We start from the raw sequence: 24845 nt of genomic DNA, 5'->3' as shown, positions 1-24845 counted from the left end.
AAGCGCCTTTGAAAACGCACAAATACACATAAAAACACAGACTTGTAATTTGCGGAAGGCTGGGGATGAGGAGTCATCTAGAAAACAAAATGGAAAAGAAAAAGCTCCGCAATTTTAAGTGATAAGTGAGATCACTTAAAAGTATATTCTGATCCAGGCTCAAAATAAGTATATTTCAAAGGCCAATAAAACAGAAAGTCTGACAGGACTGGAGTTTGATAAAATGATTTATTTAGTCACCTATATAAGGCACCCTGTGCCTTCCCAAAAGACGTCCTCAGCTACATTTTTTATTGACATTTTACACAACCAGTGAAGCAAATCTTTAAATATAATTAACCATAACAATAACGAATCAGACGCAACTTACATCCATCTACGAAACTGTAAGGGAAGCACCTGCTTTTAAAAGTATATTTAGTTTAGCTCTGTGTTTGTTCACTTTTTACAATTTCCACGGTCACCGGCGTCGCTGACTCGAGTTTTATACATTTGGGAAACAGAATCCAATCCAAGGCAGTTAAGTCCGCCATGAACAGCGCCACTTAAATCTGACTTTTACGTACACAGTGATAGACAAAAAAATCAAAGCTAACTATAGGAAAAAAAGCCATGTAAAACATAAAATGGTTTTAAAGTATCCGCCAAGCACTCTATCTATACAGGCGTTTTTGTAACCCCCTAAAAAAGATTCCGGACTCGAAAAAGGCCCCTGGGCGGGATTCAACTGGACGAAGGTAGACAGACAAGTAATCTATCCAAACATAAAATGAAATTTCTGGTTCGCTTTAAGATTTAGCCAATAATTGTAGTGTATGGGCGGTGCTACTTCGCCGCTCGTGGTTGCTAAGGTTGGTACGTCTCCCTGACAACGAGGAACCGCAAGAACCCTGAAAAGATTTTGGCTGTAAACTTCGTTTGGTGAGGGTCACTGGTGTGGATCAGTCATAACGTATACTTTTAGAAATAATATTCAGGTATGTAAAACGGCCAGTTATGCTTTATTTATGTTTCGAAGTTATTTTATTTCTTAGCAGTGTGCATTGTTTTGAAGCGACTTTTCAATAATGTCGAGGTTTGTTTCTGAAGAAAGAGCAACAAAAAATGTTAAGAGTTAATCCAGATGTTGTTTTTATTCCCATTATTGATTGTGAGCGACTCGTTTGCAGGAAAGTAATTTAGAAATATCGGGAGTTTGAAAAAGTTTCTAGTATTTTGGTCCACCATTGTTTGGTTTGATTTGGGGCAAGAAAGGTGGAATCGCTCGCAGGGGTATTTTTGGAATTTAACGCACTGTACAAGTCTGCACTCTCAAAGATGTGTGAACTTTAAATGAACATTTATTCCTTTTCCGGCAAACACATACGCCAATGTTTGAAGCTAAACGTTCAATACTGACACTTCACGAAAGGGTGGTAACTAGCAAAGCTTGTCACAGGTATTGCTGATGATATCTAACCGGAATAAGATTAGGAGAGGGTGGTAAATGATCTGCTGGATAAATCAGACCTAGATTCGTTTCGCTTATTTCGCAGATGATCATTTAGTGCGTTCGGGTTATTGCAATGCAGTGGAAGTGATAGAAATTTCATGACTTGCATTGGGACTCCTTGCGAGGAAGTGTTATGGTGCGTTCCATGCGGTTCATTAAAGACAAACTTTCCCATTACCATCTTTTCCATAGCCAAGTCCTGTATGGGCTGTTCGTTTTCTTTCTCTGCTGCAAATGTTATGCATTCTCTTATCCCAACTTTTGATCAATTCTCCAATACCAAAAGTGAACCAAACTGATGGGCCGATGTCAGTTTTTACGGGAGTTCTGTTACTTTCTAAACAGCTGACATAATGAACTAAGCGGACGTCCCCATACTGTACTTGGATTTCCTAGGGCACAATAGCTTTTTTTTCAGGGCCACTTGAATACCCCAGCAGTATGAAACAGAACACGTTATACTGTGCAAAATATTTGTGCACGGTGAGCCCTAGGTTCTGGACAGGTGGACTTGTGTGTCTGACCAACAACGTGTTAAACAAGAAAATATTCAAATTCCAAATTTCATATTATTTAAAAGAAAGCAAAAATTTGTCTATTATTTAAACCACTGAATGGCATATCAACTTAGTATAATTAAACTAGCCTTATTAATTAGCTGTTCGTTATATATGTAATTTTATTTGTAAGGGAATATATCTAATATCTTTAATGAAGAAAAAATATACTTTTTACATAGATGATTAGACACTTAATTGATCTCAATTAAATAATTGCAGTTTTCTAGCACAGAATGTGCACATAATACATTTAAGATAAAATGGCCAGATACGTAGCATTAAATAAAATAGAATTGAATTCAGCTCATTAATGTAGCATAGAAAAAAATGGCCTGAGCAAAAGACATCTTGCTGTATCTATTGTTAAAATTAAGCCCGTGCTAGCGCCTCCTAGAGCCTGGTGCGTGAATCAGCTTTGTGCGGAAGGTATTCTGCTTTCTGTACTGAGCATACAGTCAATTTTGCCTACATTACTGCTATTGTGCCTACTTTTGCTTTTTGTTTTTGAATTTTGAAAAATTAAAGACACTTTTTTTGTTAATTTTTGGGGGTGGGTTGGTAGTATGTTGCATCATTTAGCATTGGTGGCTGTCAATTGAACTGCAAATTTAAATCTAAATAATAGAATCAAGAAAGCCACCATTGGCATACAGGATATAGGAGGATATTTCACATACTGTATTCCTGGCAGAATTTACACATCAGGGATCAAAAGAGCGATGAGGTTAAGTTACCAATCCAACTGCGGGATCACTCAGTCTTCATTTTATCCAGTGCCTTTCACATGACGCTTTATGAAAAGTTGCCTTGCAATCAGGTAAGAATTTAATACCAGGTAGTTATTTGGATCACTAGCCATCTATAGGCTAGGCCCACTGTTGGGGTGGCTAGTGTTACTGTCTCATGGTTCACACCCTGGAGAAAGAGACAGTATGGCAGAGGCGTAGTCACACCTTCTTTTAATTGGCTCAGTTCGGCTATGTCGGTGGCATACTGACTTGTACCCTACGTAGGGTGCTGCTGAGTGGGCTTGAAATAAAGACATTGGGGAAAATCCATCCATCCATTATCCAACCCGCTATATCCTAACTACAGGGTCACGGGGGTCTGCTGGAGCCAATCCCAGCCAACACAGGGCGCAAGACAGGAAACAAATCCCCGGGCAGATTGCCAGCCCACCGCAGGGCACACACACACACACACACCAAGCACACACTAGGGACAATTTAGAATCGCCAATGCACCTAACCTGCATGTCTTTGGAATGTGGGAGGAAACTGGAGTACCAGGAGGAAACCCACACAGACACGGGGAGAACATGCAAACTCCACGCAGGGAGGACCTGGGAGGTGAACCTCTGGTCTCCTTACTGCGTGGCAGCAGCGCCACTGTGCAGCCCCATTGGGAAAATTATTTGGTATATTTTTTTGGCCCCCAAAAGATCTGACTTCAGCGTGTCGTGAGAAAAATAATCCAGTCACACCACCTTGTGTAGTCATTCTGTTACCATGTCACTTGCTCCTCCGTCACTGCATGTTTTAGACCGTGTATCCCGATAATGTTTCGGAGTAAATTTGATTCTTAAAATGTAAAAAAAAAAGTAAATAAAAAAGTTTTTAATGCTAATCTTGCAACATGACAATATGTGTTATAATTCACCCACCCATTTTCTAAATGACTTATAGAGTCCTGCGTCACATGGAGCTGGTACACTTTAGGGCACAAGATGGCAGCCAACCCAGAACTGGGCTCCAGTCCATCACAGGGTGCAGACTATATTTTAACATAACATAATGTTCTTAAACCTACAGTACGTAACCCAATCCAAGGATGCAGTGAGGTGGAGCCAACCCTGGATGGATTGCACATCCATTGGGAGAGTCCTCTAATATAACATTCTTAGACTTGGTGAGCCCAAATTCATAGTTGTAAGGTATAAGACTATAACCTGGCAGCACTGGATGTATCCCGGCGTGCCAGCCCTTCACATGGTCTATACTGCAGTCACAAGTTGCATGCCCACATCAAGGTGAAAGTAAAGTTGAAGCTTGCATGTGTCTTGTCGCTGTATGCCTTGGCTGGATTAATTTTTTTCACGTACTGCTACATTTATTTGAGTCATTGCTGTGAACGCACCTTTAACATATTTTTAGAAGATCTGTTACATTTTCTGTGCATGTGTATTTGGGGAGGTAGAGGTGTTGGCGTTTTTTTTTTTTTTTTTTTTGTCTGATAAAAATCACGAGTTCATGTGCTTATTTCAGTAGTCTGTAGGATGGCCGAGCCGACAGAACCAAAAAAAGAAGAGGCGGATTACAAGAGAGTGCACAGCTTCCCTCTCATCCGGGTAAGTGGTCTCGCCACTGGACAAAGGAGGGCTTGTTGACCCACTTTGGATTGTGTTTCTCAGTTGCACAGTAGAGTGAACAGTTTACTGCTGGACATCAAAATGTGGGAAAGTATTGTATAAGGCCCAGAATGTAGACATTATTTTAGATACGGTAACTCTGAGGTCAATTTGACCAATTTCTGTGCATTGGTTTGGAAGTCCATGAAGGCAGTAAATGAAAATTTAATCACTCGGTTGGAATGAAACCTGGCCCATTCTTTAACATTACAAAGAGCTAGGAATCTTACTAATTTTGACCAACATCACCCCAGTAGATTCTGTACCTCTGTATAGGCCTGTGTAGTAGTGAAACAGGACAAACTTTAAAAATCAATAAACAAAAAGGTATCGCTAGCTCAGCGGAGGCAAGTTATGCTCCAAAACGCAGAGGCAGACTGCCTCCCCACTCCTGACGTCACGCTTCTCCCTCCCCTCGTGCCACAGCCTTTGTCTCGAATTTTACGCGAATATATCACTCAAGCAAGCAAACTATGATTCTTAGCGTGATGACAGAAGTCGCAAAATCAACTGGAATGTTCAAGCAAATTCTAGAGAAATACCCAATCTAAATCCCTTAAGTAGTTCTCTTATTCGCTAGCTAAGAAGATGTAAGACGCACCCAGAGGCTGGAGTGAGGAGTGCCCCGCCCTATCTCCACTCGGCCTGTTGAGTCTCTCTCGGATTGGCATAAATAAATCGGTACCACAAGCAAACTATGATACTTAGTGCGATGAAAGAAGTCGCAAAATGAAGTGGAATGTTCAAGCAAATTATAGAAAAAATCCCGATTTAAATCTGTTAAGTAGTTCTCTCATTCTCTTGCTAAGTGAATGTAAGGTACACACCGAGGCCGGCACGTGAGTGAGGAGGGCCCTGCCTCCTCCCCTCGGCCTGCTGCATGTTTTTTGGATTCCGACAAATAAATCGGTACCGCAAGTAAACTATGATACTTAGTGCGATGAGAGAAGTCTCAAAATCAACTGGAATGTTCAAGCAAATTATAGAAAAAAACCAGATCTAATTCTGTTAAGTAGTTCTCTATTGAAAGGCAGAAAGATCTACAGATAGATGTTGGATTTTATATATATACTAGCCATGTGCGCCCAACTACGTTGCGCGTGTTAAAGTTGTCTGTGAAGGGCTCCCTGTTTAAACGCGGCTTCCAGTCGTGAACTGGGCCCTTCGTCGCACAACATTATGATTTTTTATAAGGGAAACAAAATTACAAAACAAAACCCTTGGAGATTGATTTGATATGAATGGCCTACTCGCAATCACTGTCCGAATAGTAATTATGTGGTGGTAGAGGAGCATTTCTGCTTCTCTCCGTTCACAGTCCGTCTCGTTTTCACGACACTGTTGTTTCCTCTCACGATCTGTTCTCAACCTTTCTTCTCTCTCCTCATCAAGTTCGTTTCTTTTCATTTTAATTTTTTCTACCCAAGGTACGATTGCTACTCAAGGTAGTTGACGCCAGATCTAAACACAAAGAGTGGTATTGACAGTGTTTGTAAACAAAAGTAACAACCAAGGCAGTGTCAGGGGAACATGAATTCATGGACAAACAAAGATCAAGATCCAAATGAAGATTATATATAAAGATTAGTTAATTTAAAGCACAACAATTTGTTTAGTTTGAATGTCTGTGTTTTGAGGTGTGACTGGAGTACTACAGTCTTCAGTAATATAAGCCTGGAGGAGATTCTTAATGCAATGCCTATGTTTTAGCTGTCTCTCTACTGCCATCTAGTGCTTCTTCTTCTAATTAATTCGCGGACAAACAAAGATCAAGATCCAAATGAAGATTATATACAGTATAGAGACTAGCCATCCCTTGCGGCTCCGCCCGCATAGTAGTAAAACAGGACAGACTTTAAAAGTCAATAAACAGGTATCGCTAGCTAAGCAAGTTCTGCTCCAAAAAATAGCCAAAGGTAAAGTGTTTTGAACGGAAGATGGTACGTTAGTGAGGAGGGCCCCACCTGGCTCCCAACTCCTGACATCACGCTTCCCCCTCCCCTCCTCCCGCAACCTCTATCTCGGTTTAGCATGAATATATTGCTCTTGCAAGAGAACTATGATTCTTAGCGCGATGAGAGAAGTCGCAAAATTGACTGGAACGTTCAAGCCAATTATTGACAAAAACCCAATCTAAATCCATTAAGTAGTTCTCTCATGAAAAGCAGCAGACATAGAGACAGATGGACGTTGGAGATATATATGAGAAAGAGAGAGAGATGGTATCTACAGTTAAATAGTCTATACAGGAAAAGTGTTGTGCTGGGGTGAAAATTTAAAAAAATTTGCAGTTTTATGTAAGAAACGTCATGTGCTAGAGGCATCCAATGTTCTTTTTTTAGGCTTCAGCTCTCCCTCGACCCTGAATTGGATTTAGCAGGTTTGAGAGTGTTACATTTTGTTATGCTAAAACCATTCGCCAATTAGGGAGGCATAAAGTGTACACGCTGTAGACATTGTTTTTTAAATTGCAGCGTAATCAGATTTTAAAATGGTTTCAGTTTTAAAAATGGCACAGTAACCGTGAAATGCAAGGCTCAGCTGTCATGAGATTCATTAGAGTTTGTGCCAAAGCGAAAACAGGCTTTGGATTTGGGGATGGGGGCAGTGCTTTGGTGGGCTGCTATAATATACCGGCTTTTATATATAACACTGCAGGCAGAGTAAAATAGAAATAAAAAATCATATTTCTGTGAGATGGTATATTATTGGTGCAGTGGCTGCCTCACTGCTTCAAAGCTGTGGGTTTTAATCCCAGCCAGGTAACTGTCTGTGTGAAGTCTGCATGTTCTGTGTCTGGGAGAGTTTTTCTTGGGAAGTTCAGATTTTTCTCCCATTTATCAAAGACGTGTTGGGTTCTTTGGAAGCTAAATGGTTGCCCATGATTAAGTGAATCTCAATTCTGGGTTCGTTCAAGCCCTTCATCCAGCACCATGGCCATGAATCTGCAAGAAAGTTTTTCAAAATGGACGTGTGAATGGATTTCATTGTCATTTTGTCATATTTCATTGTGTTATGAGTGTTTGATTTTTCCTGCCTGTCATGTTAGACTCTATTCAAGTAATATATTAAGACTTTGAAAATTCAGTGAATTTACCATGGTGTCTTCTTCAAAGATAAAATTAGAAGAAAATATCAAGATGTCAGATTTTGGTCTGCAAGTTTGCTTTCCTGACAATTGCAGGTTCATTAATTCCTGAGTCCATGTGAGTACTTAGTCACCATAGACACCCATCATGTTACAAACTTTGTTATCTTTGTTCTACATGATAACGTGAGATTAAAATTTTTCCTACAATCTACATTGGGTATGTGGCATATTTATATATATATATATATATATATATATATATATATATATATATATATATATATATTATAAAAAAAAAAGATACATTTTTAGGTGGATTTTTTTTTAAGTCCCTTCCAGTTACAAGACTAGCGAGTTGGAGGTGAGGATTTAGCAAGTGTTCACCATGTCGGTGAGTGGACTTAACACCTCACAAAGTATTAACAGACCGTTCCCTATGTTGGTAGGCCCAGTGAGACACACAAAGTTTTAATTTGTCCCTTTTTCAATTCTGTTATCATACCTATATAATAAACCCCAGTTTTTAAATAATGTTGGCTTCCTCGCACATAACATTATCTCAATTTGTTGATGATTCACAAGTTCCTTCTATAGTGATACATAAAATATAAACTGGGTATAGTGGTTAGCATTGTCCTAGGTTCCAGTCACACCTCTGGTTGTTGTCTGTGAGGGTGTGCAGGTTTTTCTCCAGCCTCTCCAAAGACTTGCATGTTGGGTTAACTCTGTGATTTCATATCGGCCCCAATGTTATCGTCCTAGGTATGACGTTAAACTGCATCTGGCTTTGCAAGCAGTCCTCCAACTTGCAGGGAAATCATGGGGTTTGGTATTAGGATTGGCACTCCAGCCAGCGGGGAAAAAACTTCACACAACTGTGAGAAGAAAGAGAGGACTCCTCTGCTGCAGCTGTGGAAGGCTGCTTGTATCATGAAGGGGATGGGGGAAAGCCCTTGGGCAAACTCCTTCCCCGGAAGAGTTAAAGCTGTCGGAGAGCCAATGGGGTCAGGCCTGTTGAGGATCAGACTGGTGTGGTGCTGAGGCGTCGCCAGCTGCGTGGCAGCACTTGGGTCCCAGGGTTCTGAGCTGTTTCGTCATGTGGTAGGTGTGGCAGTGCATGCTCCCCAACCTGACCTGACCTGTGTTAATGTGATTGGACCCTGCCCAGCAATAAGCTAAGTTGTTTCATGCCTTGCATCCTCTGCTGTTGCAAATGTCTCCAGCTCCCTGTGAGCCAGAGCTTGGAAAGGTATAGTGCACGTGTATTAGTATTTACAGGGAATGTCTTCTGACAGGTTCAGAATTTTGACTTTTGGACAGGTTTCCACATTTTAGGCCTCCCCGAATGCAGTTTGACCACTTCCAGTGTGTTGTATCTGTGGTTCAGAATAGGTCTCCGTGAACAGGATAATTCAAAAGAAAATAACTCAATTTGAAAGGATCTCAACCCAGTTATTAGTTTTGTTAGATGCTAGAAGCCTATTGGTTTTGAGCAAAATTGCTGCAGCAGATGCACTACAGAGAGAATGATTGTGTTTTTGGTGCACACTCGGCTTAGGATAAAGCGGGTTTAGAAAATGGATTGATGGACTGTAAGATTTTATTGTTAAAGGTAAAGCTTTATGTGGGGAAGTCATGTGCTGAGCATATAAATAGTTTTATTTATTTATTTATTTATTTATTTATTTATTTATTTATTTATTGTTTTAACCTCTGCAGCACACAGACATGCCAGAAGAAATGAGGGTGGAAACAATGGAACTGTGCGTCACCGCCTGTGAAAAATTTGCCACAAACAATGAGGTAAACCTCCATTTTGTCTGTATGGCATTCGATTAATTTATTTTATGTTAGTTAGTTACCATGTACAACTAAAGTGATTCACAATAGTTATTGTAATACTAAATATGACATAAATGGGATTGTAGGGGGTCAGGTTCGCAAAATGAACACTTGAGAGCATACACACTTATTTGAACTGTTACATTTCTTAAATCCACTGTGATAAGTCAACCACTCTAGGCATCATAAAGGTTTGGGACAGCCACCCGTATATTATAGCCCGGCTGCAAAACTTTAAGTATTAGAACAAGGGTGTTCACAAGATCGAGTCCAAATCAGAACTGTCAGACTGAAGGTAAGCTGGCGGCTTTAAAGGCCCATAGAGGAAGTGACGTTATCGGGGCCCGAACTGGAAGTGATGTCATTTCTGGTGCCGGAAGTTGGTGGGATTTCCCGGGACTGACCTGCAAGGAACTGAGAAAGACAGACAGTACACCCTGCCACCCTCTGGTCTAGTGTAGTATTACCATTACTCAAGCCCTTTAGCTGCCTCCTATTCACATGTGTGTGACACCACATAATTCAGTTCAGCAGCAGGGAACAAACCCAGGATGTTACACTCGTCCATTCCAGAACATGCTCTCGGACACATGCATTGGGTTGATTCAGAGTCTCCATTAACCTGACATGTCCATCTTTGGGATGTGGGTAGAAGAAATGGACTTTCCAAAAAAAATAAGTCTCCCAAAGACGAGGAGAGAGTACACTCTATCTCTTTAGCCAGACAATTTCCCATCTGTGATTTGAACCCAGCATCCTGAAACTGGAGAAGTTTATTTACATGTTTAAAATGCAAGATTTTCTAATTTTTAGCTTTTAGGTGTAAAAATCATCTGAACACAGAACAACTGTATACTTTCAGAGCACATTCGCATCATTTTGCCTGCAAGGATACAGGCTTGAGTTATTGCTCAAGTGCAATGTTCAGGGCTGGACTCTGCCTTAAACCTGGTAATATAAAGTTAGGTTTAGCCCCCCACCCATTACTCTCAACATGATTAAGAGGTTCGAAACTATTATGTTGTCACATTACAATATGTAACTGATCGTACGATTCTTGACAGCATTTAGTTCTGTATGTGTAATAAAACAGAAAGAGAAAAGCAGGGAAAACAGAAAGATTGGAAATGTGTGTATGTATCTTAAATGTACATAATAATAATAATAACAATAATACTTGACATTGGCCAGATTGTCCCATTTATCAAAACACAGTATTTGAGAAAAACAATGGTATTTAAAGGAGCTCTTCTTGTCTTTGATGCTGTGTTACTAAAGTGGTGGACAATCCCACTCCTCTACTGACAACAGGCTGCAGATAACACTCAACTTCATCCCCTAGTTTTATTTTCTCTTTACTTACTTAACATGCTACAGAACTTCCCAAGGTCCGTACACTACTGAAATACATACCCATCAATGCTCACTTATTATGTTATCAAATTACGGTAAATCAAACATGACCATAAAAACGTCAACGAAACTCAAGTGGCCTGTAGAGAGCCTTGACATTTAACCCTTTTGAACATCTTTGGGATGACTTGGAATGCTGATTGCATTCTTGCATTCAAGGATTGCATCCTCGTCCAACATCAGCACATGACTTCACAGATGCTCTTTTGGATGAATGGACACAAATTCTCACGGGCACACATCCGAATCTTGTGGAAAGCCTTCCCAGAAAAGTAGTAGCTGTTATAACAGTAAGGGCTAGCCAATTACATATTAACTAGCCGACGCCCGCCGTAGCATACGGCGGTGTAAGAATAGGAACGGAAAATGACGAGAAAGGAATTCAGAAATCAAGAAGAAATAAATACTTCTTGAAAGTTGCAGTGTGCATGTAGAATTTCCGGCCAAGCAGGATTACATGTGAAAATGACAAATAAATCGGGCTTTCCGAATGTACGTACTATGGCCATGGCATCCTGATAGTTTTGTTGCATGTATCTTGGACTTCCTGGAAATGTGGTCAGTAATATGATCATTTTGCCTACACATACCTTGATATTTTCAGCGTTTGCTTGCAGTGCGTCTGATAGTTCCATGCGCAGATCTTGTTGATGTAATCTGAGATAGCTGAGACACGTGCCCTCTGTTTTAACATACGCATCTACAACATACTGTTGGAATAGTTTGTCGCTGGAGTGCAAAATACTAAATGTATTCCTCACTGCTAATCTGTACGCGTAAAATTGGCATTGAGTAAGCCTTATTTGCTTGGCTGTTCTTTTATTGGGGACATGTTGTAAATCTTTGTGCCAGCCAATGTCTCCATAAGGGAATAAAGGTGGGTAAACCATAGGATCGCAATTCATATTGAGTATGGAAATCTGTTTACAGGAGTTGCTTATAGGATAGATGCAAATGTCCCTTTCGGCAGGCGGTTCACCATGTTCTCCGACGAAAATCGCTGCAACATCGGTGTGACATGTCGGGGCATTGTATCGTCATAAATCCTGCCTTGGGTTTTCCTTGAAAACCATTCGTACAGATGCTGTTGGAATGGACTGAGTGATTTCATGCATGTGTTTGTATGATTTAGTGAAGGGGTTGATGGTTCTGAGCATGGAATCTAGCTGGAGAAATACATTTTCGCTGCATGCAGAGTTTGCTTTATTTTGTAAGCGTACTTCAGCAGCTTGCGCTGTGTCAAAAACATACAACTGTCCATATCCTGGAGAGGTAGAAGTGTTAGCGTATAGTGGAGAGATTTGGTAATAAATTTGCCCGTGTATTTTAAAACAGTATGGTCCATGGCCAGGAGGTTGAGTTATCTGTGCACTCATGGAAGCAAACGCTAGAGAAGAGTTGTATTCCCGAATGTGTTCACGATAATTTTTAGCTTCTGATATTTGCTGTGTAAGAGGCTGTTGTAAAGACACAGGTGGCTCCCGCAAAGCTGGTAAAGCTACTTTACCATTGTGGCAGCACCTCGGGTATTTGTTGGATGTATTACGCTCGGCAGGCCAGCATAGTGCATGACATGGAAGACGACGAATAGGAATCGAGAAATGCCGTGTCGGCTGTGTGTGGGCGGGACCGGTTTTGAAGTGGAAGCAGGACAAACCAGAAGAGAAATATATATAAGAGATGCTCATGGTTTTGGAATGGGATTTCCAACATGCTCTCACATAGGTGTGATGGTCAGATAGCCATATAGTGTATGGTAAAAAATAAACCTGGGGTTTACAGGAGATCAATAGAAAATATTAGAAAGGCCCAAAGCAAAACACTTATGAGGGTGAAATACAGGTGATGCGGAAATCTGAAATATATACATTGATAATTTGGATTTTTATAAGCAAAAGTTATGTTCTTAAAAACCGGGTCCCAACTAAGAGGAAAAGACAGTAATAGAGCCCATTCCCAGGCTGACTGAATGGTCAAGGGCTTGCAGGCAGCTTTGCATAAAAATTGGAAGTGGTCTCCCCTAGACTTTCTCGTATACTCAGATATGGGGATGGATATTTGAGGAGTAAACCGCAAGACAGTGATTATATTTTTTTATTATGTACATTTAAGAAGCACCAACAACAAATCAAATTAATAATGTATTGAACAATTATTATAAAAGTAAAGTTGAATAAATCGGACTCTGCAGCTGCATGAATAAAAGGTAAAGTACCACTTCCGGTTAGCGGAAATAGTCCAAAAGTTGAAAGAAGTCTACATTTTGTACCTAATACTTGTATGCAAAATTTGGTTGACCTGAGTGAAATTATACTCAAGTTATCGTGTTTACATACACACACACAAACACACCCACACAGACATAATTCCAAAAATACTTTCAGATTCGGGGAGGTCTTAAACATCGAGATTAATCAAATTCTGAAAAAGGAATTTTTGGAGGATTCCAAAAGTTTCCCTATACTTCATATAACGTTAACCACTGATGAGAAGCCAAAAGAAGTAAAGCAAAAGTTAATGTCTACATTAAGCAAAGAGTAACGGAAGGGGAAGTTGTAGTAAGAATAAGAGTGGATGTAGAATGGCAATTAGTGGCAGAATGAAATAAGCCCTTCCTAATTGGGTTCACCTTCAAAAAAATCGGGAGTGGTCTCCCCTAGACTTTCTCATATACTCAGACATGGGGATGGAAATTTGAAGAATAAACCACAAGACAATGATTATATTTTAATATTATGTACATTAAAGAACCATCAACAACAAATCCAATCAAATTAAGAATATATCGAACAATTATTATAAAAGTAAAGTTGAATAAGTTGGACTCTGCAGCTGCATGAATAAAAGGTACCACTTCCGGTTAGCGGAAATAGCCCAAACATTGATAGAAATCTACGTTTTGTGCCTAATACTTGTTTGCAAAATTTGGTTGAGCTAACTGAAAGCGTACTCAAGTTATCATGTTTACACACACACACACTCAGACAGACACGCAGACATAATTCCAAAAATGGTATTTTCGGACTCAAGGAAGTCTAAGACATAGAAATTCATCAAAATCTCAAAATGGAATTTTTGGACGATTACAATATTTCCCAATACAATGTATACAACAAAGTTGGGGAGGTCTAAAATGTCGATTCATCAAAGTCTCGACATCAAATCTTTGGACGATTCCAATACTTTCCCTATACTTTGTATATGAGAAAGTAAAAAAGGTTTAGGTAGCAGAAGCAGATTTTGTATTAGAGTGAGAAAAACTTAAAAAGAGAATGAGAGGAGAGTGAAAAAGACAGACACTTATCAGGTCTTGAGGTATATTTCACTAAATATTGCACTATATGTATAATTTTATGTGACAAATAAAATTGGATTTGAGAAACAAAAACACAGACTAGAGTTGGGGCTAAAAGAAATATGAAGAAGATGAAAAATGAAAACAACAATTTGAAACATTTGGAGTCTCAAGCCATCTAAAATATCACCAAGGATAATAATCCTATGCTGTGCCTAGCAGGGGTTTTTGAGTTCCAGTAACGCACCATGCACTGTTGTTCCTTTGTTATAGACTTGAGACATAAAGATTCTGGCTCTGACCCACAGCGAATGGTAATTATAACAATGCTCGACTTGCTTAAGCTGTCTTTCTTAATGGTATGATCAGCGGTCTGGGTACATCCTCTGAAACATTACCATCCCTCCCCTAAAAGTGGTGCAAATGAAGGATGACACAGAAGTGCAGAGGCCGGTTAATCGGGTAATTGCTTCGGCAGAAGGCTAGTTCACAGTTTGATGGAACAAAGCATTTCAAAACTCACAGTGAATACATGGGGTGTTTATAAACTCTCTTACAATAATCAAAATTTGTGATTGGCTCAGCAGGAAGTGGGATGACTTGCAGCATTTTTAGGATTGGTTTTAGTTAGGGAACTTTCTTTGTAACTATCTGAAAAACAAGAACCTTCTACCCCAAATGGAAGGAAATCATTGTAAATTTAATTTGAGCCATATCTCATTTAACTTTCTTCATTTTGCAGAAAGAATTGCTTTATTATGACTTAAATTCCTGTTCATCTTCCCCTTCCTGACATACTGCTATATACAAAGTCAAAAAATTCTGAGACCACAGTCGAACGACAATAATAATTATTATCTCTATAAACGGTAAATAATGCTTCATTTACAAATAACACAACATTTGGTGATGTGATAAGAATTAGACAAAGACATCATAAAGATTTGGGGTAGCCACCCGTATATTGTTTTCCCCGCTGCAAAAGTTGAGTTTTTAGGAGCACGATGTGCATAGAACAGAGTCCAAAACAGAACTGATTATCATAGACCAAAATGGAGGCTTTAAAGGCCCATACAGGAAGTGACGTCAGCAAAGGGCCCGACACCGGAAGTGATGTTTTCTGGTTCGGAAGTGATGTCAGCAATAGGGGGCGGCACCAGAAGTGATGTCTTCTGAGGCGCCAGAACCTCGCAAGATTTCCCGGGAAAGGTCTTTAGGGAACTGAGACCATCAGCGCACTCTGCCGCCCCCGGTTGGATGTTTTATTAGAATTACTGAGGCCCTTTAGCTGCCTCCTACTTGCACGTGTGTGATAGTGCATTTACATGTGATGTGAATAACCAGGTTATTAAAGAGACCTAGTTTTCTAAAATGCCATCTAAACCCTTATTCGGATTAGAGAAACCAAGTTATTAGACTCTGAGAAACAAGGTTAACAGACACAGATTTCTCCATAAGTAGTAACCTGGCTATTTGGCCGTGTAAACACTTACGTGGGTTACTCTTAAGGATTTTGTGCTGTACACTGGTCTGTTACACTATGTTAGTCTCTGTGAAGCGAGTACTCGGGTGATCACATTTTTCGTCTCCTGATTATTTCAGTTAGGAGTGGCGATTTCTGAAATACTGAGACTGGTTATTTCAAGTCTCTGTAATTCCGAAGTCACCATATTTGTGTTGATGAGCTGAACGTACATTGCTAAGATGAGCATTACAATCTCCAGGGACAAGGGGTCCATGCTTGTTTTTGGATTCATGGTAGCTAATAATGATGTTAAATTTTTTTTTTTTTTTGGAGCGTTTGGGCAAGAAAGAACTCCATAAGTGGACTCGCACATGTAGGTTTTTAAGAAATTGTGTATCTTCCCTAATAGTGTTGCTAATCTTATCCCAGTTTTGAGCCTGCATGGAAACGCACTTATCAGAGCCACTTAATCCATATTCAGATTGTTGGGGGTTGGGGGCAGAGCCTTTCCAAGCAGTTTGGGTACAAGGCAGAATTCAGCCCTCATGCCCAAACCCACAAAGGGCAAATTTAGAATCGCTGATTATTTTAGCATACTCCTCTTTGGGATGTAAGAGAAAGAAAATCAAGAACCCAGAGAAAAATGCACACAGAAATGGGAAAAGAAGCACACTTTAGACAGAGGGAGGGCATGGGCAAGGTTTGAAACCAGGGTGCTAAATCTACAGCACTTTCTATTGTCGCACTTTCTGTTGTATTCTGTTTTTACATTTGAAACCACAGACAAGGATCCCATTCTCGGGAGCGAGAACTATTGTACACTTTAGATAACTGACAAACTATAGGATACATGGAGAAAATGGTGCCGCTGATTGTAGTGTTGTCATAGAGATTTAAGTTTGATATTATGTGAATTACTTAAGACCACTTTTAAAAATGCTTGGCTCATTCTGTTGGTTTCCATGACTTCAAGAAGAGGCTTCAGTAACTGAAAGAGGAATGAATATGTGTTGAGGCATAATTGACGAAAGAATGAGAATATTAAAAAACTAAACGCTTGGTAGATTCTCAAACTAGCATCCTACAATTACCATCTCTTTGGAATTGTATATGAGGCTGACACTACAAGCGAACAGAGGCAATCCAGCAAGCTGTATGTCAGTGCCTCTGGGTGGCTGGAATGACGTTCTTCCATATGCTTTCTTCATACTATGAAAGCAATGGGGAAAATGTATCCAAAGAAATGGTGGTGTTGCAGAAAAAAAATTAAGGTGTGTACATTAAGATATTCTACTAGGGTTTTCAAGCATCAAAACTTTCAATTTTTAAAAAATGGTTTCTCATTCATTTTGGTATGACCCTCGTACTTAGCCTATTTGTGATACAGTAATCCCTCCTCCCTCGCGGGGGTTGCGTTCCAGAGCCACCCGCGAAATAAGAAAATCCGCGAAGTAGAAACCATATGTTTATATGGTTATTTTTATATTGTCATGCTTGGGTCACAGATTTGCGCAGAAACACAGGAGGTTGTAGAGAGACAGGAACGTTATTCAAACACTGCAAACAAACATTTGTCTCTTTTTCAAAAGTTTAAACTGTGCTCCATGACAAGACAGAGATGACAGTTCCGTCTCACAATTAAAAGAATGCAAACATATCTTCCTCTTCAAACGAGTGCGCGTCAGGAGCAGAGACTGTCAGAAAGAGAGAGAGAAAAGCAAACAAATCAATAGGGCTGTTTGGCTTTTAAGTATGCGAAGCATCGCCGGTACAAAGCTGTTGAAGGCGGCAGCTCACACCCCCTCCGTCAGGAGCAGGGAGAGAGAGAGACAGAGAAAAACAAACAGTCAAAAATCAATACGTGCCCTTCGAGCTTTTAAGTATGTGAAGCACCGTGCAGCATGTCGCTTTACGAAGCAGCTGCACAGAAGGTAGCAACGTGAAGATAATCTTTCAGCATTTTTAGAAGAACGTCCGTATCGTCTAGGTGTGCGAACATCCCCCCTGCTCACACCCCCTACATCAGGATCAGAGAAAGTCAGCGCAAGAGAGAGAGAGAGAAAAGTAAGTTGGGTAGCTTCTCAGCCATCTGCCAATAGCGTCCCTTGTATGAAATCAACTGGGCAAACCAACTGAGGAAGCATGTACCAGAAATTAAAAGACCCATTGTCCGCAGAAATCCGCGAACCAGCAAAAAATCCGCGATATATATTTAAATATGCTTACATATAAAATCTGCGATAGTGAAGCCGCGAAAGGCGAAGCGCGATATAGCGAGGGATCACTGTACGTACAACCATTATAATTAAAGGAGACAGAAATGCAAAAATGGTTGGGATTCCAAAATGGACAAAACCCTGTTTATTGCTGTTGGGTGATGTTAAGAAAGAAAGAGAACAAAAAAGAATAATCATTATCATCATCAAAATACTTGTGCTTCAGTCACAGCAGTGTGCCTCTGTCACTCATTGGTCCAAATTGACAACACTGGAGTAGATCTTCAGGGTTGTGTGTTTCAGAAGATGGAAGTGGTAGTGTTATCAGAGGGTGAGAGGTGGGCTTGCAGGCTCTCTTCTGGGTCATCACACTGGTGGAAATGAAAGGGCTATGGTTAGTTTCTGGTGCGTTCTCAATATTCAACCAGTCCCCATAATTCTTGTGATTATTTTGCACTCTCTCAGTCGACAATGCATGTCTTGAGGTATGATGGACATTTAATGGTACGAAGGCCATTCTCAATGCCTCTATTTGGTAAGAATTGATGAAGGGTTTATAAACCAAATATTGTTCATTATGTGGTATAAAACCAACCATTTCAATATGATTTAATAAAAGAGACTGTAGCAAAACAGATTAGGGAACCTTCAGAGCCTAGTGTGGAAGAAAATGTTTTAACGGACACCCCCCATACTGGAATGCCCCGGTTTAAGCAATAAAACACAGGCAGGTGCAAGCGTCAATCATTATTTTTCATCTAAATCTTGCAAGAGGCAACAGCATATTTTATTAGCAAGTGTTGCAAAGAAAAGAGTGTCCTCTACACTATATTTATGTAATTCATTGATCACTACTCAAAAAAGGAATTCATTACATAATCAGAAAACATTTAACATTTTTGGTTACACCCAATTGCTAATGAGACATGACAAACATTGATACTTTTAAATAACCTCAATTAAGGTTAGGTTGATGTGGAAGTCCTCTTAGCTTTAGGGTGTACATGACTTTTTAGAAATGTATTATTATTAATGTGAGTGATTATTAGTGTGAGATTTTGCACATTCATCCAGTTATTCACATGCTTTGTCAAACAATGATCTAATTTCTAATCCAGCTGGGTACACCAACAAAATCTTCAAAATTAGAACAATCTAGACGAGAACAGACCATTCAGTCCAACAAAGCCCGCCAGTCCTCTCCACTTATTTCTTCCAAAAAAACACCAAGTCGAGTTTTGCAAGTCTCTAAAGTCTTACTGTCTACCACACTGCCTGGTAGCTTATTCCAAGTGTCTATAATTCTTTGTGTAAAGAAAAACTTCCTAATGTTTGTGCGAAATTTACTCTTAACAAGTTTCCAACTGTGTCCCTTTGTTCTTGATGAACTCATTTTAAAGTCATAGTCTCGATCCACTGGACTAATTCCCTTCATAATTTTAAACACTTCAGTCATGTCACCTCTTCAGCTTCTTTTGCTTAAACTGAAAAGGCTCAGCTCTTTTAATCATTCCTCACAATTCATCCCCTTGTAGCCCTGGAATAGGCCTACTTGCTCTTTTCTGTAGCTTTTCTAGTACTGCTATGTCCTTGTTGCAGCCTGGAGACCAAAACTGCACACAATACTCCAGACGATGCCTCACCAATACATTATAAAGGTTGAGCAGAACCTCCTTGGACTTGTACTCCACACATCAAGCTATATAACCTAACATTCTGTTTTGCTTCTTAATGGCTTCTTAACACTGTCGGGAAGTCGATAGTTTAGAGTTCACTATGACTCCTAAGTCCTTCTCCTAAGAGGTACTCTCAATGTTCCGGCTGCCCATTGTGTATTCAAACCTAACTTTTTTACTTCCTATGTGTAATTCTTTACATTTACTGACATTAAATTTCATCTGCCACAAATCTCCCCATGCCTGTATCCTATCCAAGTCCTTTTGTAATGGAATAACGGATTCCAAATTATTTGCTAATCCAACTATCTTGGTATCATCAGCAAACTTAACCAGCTTGTTACCTCTGTTCCTATCTAAATAATTTATTTTTATATATATATATATATATATATATATATATATATATATATATATATATATATATATATATATATATATATATATATAATATATATATATAATATATATATATATAATATATATATATATAATATATATATATATATATATAATATATAATATATATACATATACATATAATATGTATATATATTATATGTATATATGTAATACTAAAAATAGCAGCGGCCCTAGCACTGACACCTGTGGGACACCACACTTAATATTGGCCAATTCTGATAAGGTTCTTCGCACCGTCACCCTCTCCTTCCTGTGTCTGAGCCAATTCTGCTCTGAGGAAGCTTAGTACTTAAGCATTACAATAGAACAATGATTATACCTTAAAATATAACATATTTTCTTAAGTGGTATATAAAAATAACAATATAAAATGCATTTATCATAGTGAATAATAAAATAACAGCATCGGCTTGTAAGCATAAGCTCATAAGAATGTGAGACTCTGGCACATGCTTGGTGCACATTGGACCAGGGTTCAAATTCAACTCTTACACTTGTGCTCCACAAAAGTAAAATGTTCACAAGTTCTAACAGGTGTTAATTTATTTTAAGAAATATTTTCAAATGATCTGTGCAAAAACAAAGAATGTTAGAAAGCTAGTTCTCCTCTTGGAGGGCAATCCCCTTGAGTAGTGGGGTCTTATGTTGCATTCACATGCTGTTGGGCAGACTGAAAGTATGAGTTTCCAAGTTGGTACTTGCATATGAATACTCTACGAACTCAGGGCTACGAGTTGTAGCGTCTCACTGACCTTTCACCTTACTGAATTGTGTACAATACAAATATTACCTGGTTAGTCACAAATGCTATTTCTGTAGTCAAATTACATTTAGAGCGAAGTGATACATCTTTAATACATTTAGTTTGCTCTTTGTTTTCACAAAAAAAATGTACTGTTTATCTTTAATTTCTTATTATACAGGGCATGTAACAAATCCACAGCAACCTAGCATTTCTTTGAATAGTCTGACTGAAAGCTCACGTGAATGCACTGAATACTGTGATAGCTCATGATTAGGCATTATAGAATAATTAACTCTCATGATCTCTTAACAAGGTTGTATCCTCCTTTGTTAACTGTAAGTTTTTTGCAGACCTTCCTTGCCTATCTAGAACATTTATTTCTATAGCACGTTTTCATACAAATGATGTAGCTCAAAGTGCCTTACAAAATGAAGAAAGAAAAAAATGTAATAATAAAATTAGGCAATACTAATTAACAATGAATAAAGTATGGTCTGATGGCCAGGGAGGACAGAAAAAAACAAAACAAAAAAAAATCTCCACAGACGGCTGGAGAAAGACAACAAAATCTGCAGGGGCTCCAGGCCACGAGACCACTCAGCCCCCACTAAGCATTCTACCTACTATAAATAATCTCAATCAGTCCTTAAGGTTTTCAGGCTTCGCATGGAAGAATTAGACGATGATGGTCATGTGGACCTCTGGCCTTCAATCCACCAATGTAGGGACTGTATCGTGCCCTGATCAGGTGGTGGTGGCACAGATCGCCACCACAGAACACCGTAAAAAGAACAGCAGCGAAAGTAGGGGTTATTACGGATTTCGGATCCATGAAAAAAAAAAAAATTAAATTCATATACAGAATATCAGGGTTACACTAAAATGAAGCTATGAGAAAGCCATGTTAAAGTAATGGGGTTTTTAGCAGTTTTTTAAAGTGCTCCACCGTATTAGCCTGGCGAATTTCTATTGCTAAGCTATTCTAGATTTTAGGTGCTTAACAGCAAAAGGCCGCCTCACCTCTTCTTTAAAGTTTACCTTTTGAAATTATAAGCAGAAACCGTTTTAAGATCTAAGGTTACAATTTGGAGTGTAAGGTGACAGGCATTCCGAAATATACAATGGAGTGAGATTATTTAAGGCTTTGTAAACCATCAGCGCTATTTTAAAGTCAATTCTAAATGACACAGGTAACCAGTGTAGTGACATCAAAACTGACGTGATGTGCTCGGATTTTCTTTTCCTAGTTAAGATTCTGGCAGCTACATTCTGCACTCGTAACCGATTGATGTCTTTTTTGGGTTGTCCTGAGAGGAGTGCGTTACAGTAATCTAGTCAACTGAAAACAAAAACGTGTGGCTAATTTTTCAGCATCTTGCAAAATAATCTAACTTTTGCCATATTTCTTAAGTGAAAAAATGCGGTCCTAGTAATCTGATTAATATGTGATTTAAAATTTAGGTCGGAGTCAATAATTACCCCTAAATTCTTTACCTCTGTCTTGACTTTTAAGCCTAACGGATCAAGTTTATTTGTAATACCCTCATTATATCCATTTTCGCCAATCACTAAGATTTCTGATTTCTCCTTATTTAATTTGAGAAAATGACTACTCATCCAGTTTGATGCCCCAGATATTGATTGGATATGATTAACTTGCATTTATGTCAATACTGCTTTTTCCCTGAACAGGAAAAGTGTTTGGAATACAAAGGGTCACAATCAGAGTCCAATAAATTTTGACCTACCAACTCCAGGGAATTTCCTTTGATTTATTTACATGTGGGCATTTGTGTCTCCCCAGAATGCTGCAAAGATGATCAAGGAGACGATGGACAAGAAGTTTGGGTCTTCATGGCATGTAGTCATCGGGGAGGGCTTTGGTTTCGAAATTACCCACGAAGTCAAGAACTTGTTGTATATGTTCTTTGGAGGGAGCTTGGCGGTCTGCGTGTGGAAGTGCTCCTAGACAACCAGACTGGACTCCTTTGCTGAACTCGTGCATACTTCCTACCCAAAACTATCCCTCAAACCTTTGTTTCTCTTCATTACCAGCAATGGTGCTTTCTGTCTTTTTCTTTCCCTTGACCTGATGGGAGATTCTACACCAGAAAGATGTTAAATGAGATGGATCATATGTCAGCTTATGCCATGAACCACTTTGTTACACACTTGTGTGTGTGCATGATTAATGGGCACATCACGCACATGAGCATAAGCTCAAGATTTTGCCCTGGAGGAAAAGATGATCAACTACTTCCCTTTTCAGCTTCATTATTTTCAGGCTTTTTGATAACAAGGGGATGAATGTTGTTCTGTTTGAGCCACACTATCACCTGCTCTCTCTGTCTCTCTCCCCGTCTTCCTTCTCCTATCGACTATTGAATTATTAACTGTCAGACGTCTACAACCAAGCGGCTGATTACCTCATGAAGTCAGAAGATGGCTGTGCAGTTTGGCTCTTTCTCCAAGAAACAAATTCCTTCTACCTACATATTTTCTTTCTTGTCCTTCGTTGCACACCATGTTTGTTGGAAAGGTGTAGGCCATTGATCCAATGCTGTCAAGCTAGGCATCACCCTTTTTGTAGCAATTTGCCTTAATTTTAATGCATTCTGTCTTTTTTGTCAGTGGTTTTATGGTATTTAATTTTTTGGACATACTATTTGTTAACAGTAAAATTAACAGCATCGATATTGTTAGCCCATAGAATGTATTGAATAAAAAAGGGAAAGTGAGGAAGGGATGTGAACATTTGCAAAACTACCCCATGTTCCTTTTTGAAAACTGCGGGTCAAATTTGCCAGTTCATTTTTATGAACTGTTTTCAGCTCTTCCCACTTTACCTGTAATAAATTGATAGCCAGACTCGCCTCGAGCAGGCAACCTCAGAAATCAACTACCCTTTGTGTTAGATTTCATCAAATCTGCTTATCTAAATGAGATTTGTCCCCTTGGTCAAGAGGAATGGCCCCTGGGATTATCCTGCTTCCAGTGCATATGGAAAGCAGAAGGTACGAGATGATTCTAAGTGGGGTAATCCTCCTGGGCAGTTTTAATTTGATAACGGAAGGCCCACTGCAAAGTCTACATCTTTGAACTGGTGATGACTGGCACACCCTCAAGAGTCCTTAACTTTGGGGATAACTGGAATATCCTCAAAGTCCACATCCCTGAAATTGTGATGAATCTCAGACTCTGCATCTTTGACGTGGTGATGACTGGCACATCCTCAAAGTACTCATCCTTATTTTAATGGGCGTGATGCCAAGTAGAGTTGAACACAATACTAGCCAAGATTCTCACAACATTTGCCCCCAGAAACACAGCATCACCTCCCATGCAATTCCAGATGACTGTGGCCAGCAGACCATGAGATGTGCCCACTGAGATTTCAACAATTGTGAACTCATGCCCAGCCAAAGAGGGGCATACAGGAAACTAATTCTAAACTGCAGGATTTTAGAAAATTTCATAGGGTAAGAATGTATGATCTAAACCCAGGCTAGAGAATTGTGAAAGGGACTCCTGCTCTGTGCATGCATATGAAACATTCAGAATGATGACCCCACACAGTGGTCGTGTCTTCCATTATCGGTGGCCACACTCCATTACAACAACAATGCTCATTTTCTTTTTTTATAAATATATATGTATAGTGTATATTTCAATTAAACTGATTGTGCTCTTTATTTATTTTTTTTAATATTTCAGGATTTTTCCCAATTCCAGGTTGCCAGTTCTTGCAGCACTGAGCACATGGTGGGACCAAACCCTGTACAGGATATCGGTCATCTGCTGATGCAGAGTAAATGCTTTATTTATATATTACACAGCCCAACAAAAAAATGTTCTTGGTGTCTTGGTTTTTAGGCGTGTTCCTGGGGTTATCTGGGGCACTAATTCAGAAAATTGCATTGGATAGACCGCATCAACTCTAGTTTCTTAGATATGATTGAATTGGTCACTCCACCAAGATGTCAGAAGAGTACAAAGCCATCTCTTCAGTTTTGGAAAAGATAAATTACCAAGCACATCAATAGGTAATTTGTGTAGACTTGAAGATGGTTAATTTTGTTCTTGGTCAACAAAGTGGCTACACAAAGTATCCTGCCTTTGGGATAGTAGAGCCAAACATGAACACTGGGCAAGAAAAGATTGGCCTCTGAGGGAATAGATGGTGGTTGGTGGACAAAATGTAATCAATTAACTTTTGGTAG

General features: G+C 39.3%; 1 protein-coding gene across 3 annotated transcripts; it reads left to right on the top strand.

Moving 5' to 3' along the window:
* The first annotated feature begins 834 nt into the window (after positions 1 to 834).
* On the top strand, positions 835 to 24317 carry LOC114663030 (dynein axonemal light chain 4). 3 transcript variants are annotated; one of them, XM_028816808.2, is made up of 5 exons: positions 850 to 977; positions 3864 to 3960; positions 4317 to 4399; positions 9270 to 9353; positions 22430 to 24317. In XM_028816808.2, exons 3-5 carry the CDS (start codon positions 4328 to 4330, stop codon positions 22592 to 22594), a joined length of 321 nt encoding a protein of 106 aa, XP_028672641.1. In that variant the 5' UTR covers positions 850 to 977; positions 3864 to 3960; positions 4317 to 4327; the 3' UTR covers positions 22595 to 24317. The 3 variants fall into 3 exon arrangements, with proteins under 3 accessions (XP_028672640.1, XP_028672642.1, XP_028672641.1); XM_028816807.2 differs by lacking the exon at positions 3864 to 3960 and having other exon boundaries at positions 835 to 977; XM_028816809.2 differs by lacking the exon at positions 3864 to 3960 and having other exon boundaries at positions 842 to 977; positions 4320 to 4399.
* Positions 24318 to 24845: the final 528 nt, after the last annotated feature.

Source organism: Erpetoichthys calabaricus, chromosome 12 (assembly GCF_900747795.2).
Source record: "Erpetoichthys calabaricus chromosome 12, fErpCal1.3, whole genome shotgun sequence".
In the NCBI taxonomy this organism is placed as follows: domain Eukaryota; kingdom Metazoa; phylum Chordata; class Cladistia; order Polypteriformes; family Polypteridae; genus Erpetoichthys; species Erpetoichthys calabaricus.
Note: the sequence above shows the minus strand (reverse complement) of the source record. Positions and strands in the feature narration are given on the sequence as shown.

Coding starts and splice junctions, on each gene's coding strand:
- LOC114663030 (XM_028816807.2), top strand. CDS start 4,328: ATGGCCGAGCCGACAGAACCAAAAAAAGAAGAGGCGGATTACAAGAGA. Junction 4,400..9,269: donor ACAGCTTCCCTCTCATCCGG/GTAAGTGGTCTC, acceptor TAACCTCTGCAG/CACACAGACATGCCAGAAGA. Junction 9,354..22,429: donor AATTTGCCACAAACAATGAG/GTAAACCTCCAT, acceptor GTGTCTCCCCAG/AATGCTGCAAAGATGATCAA.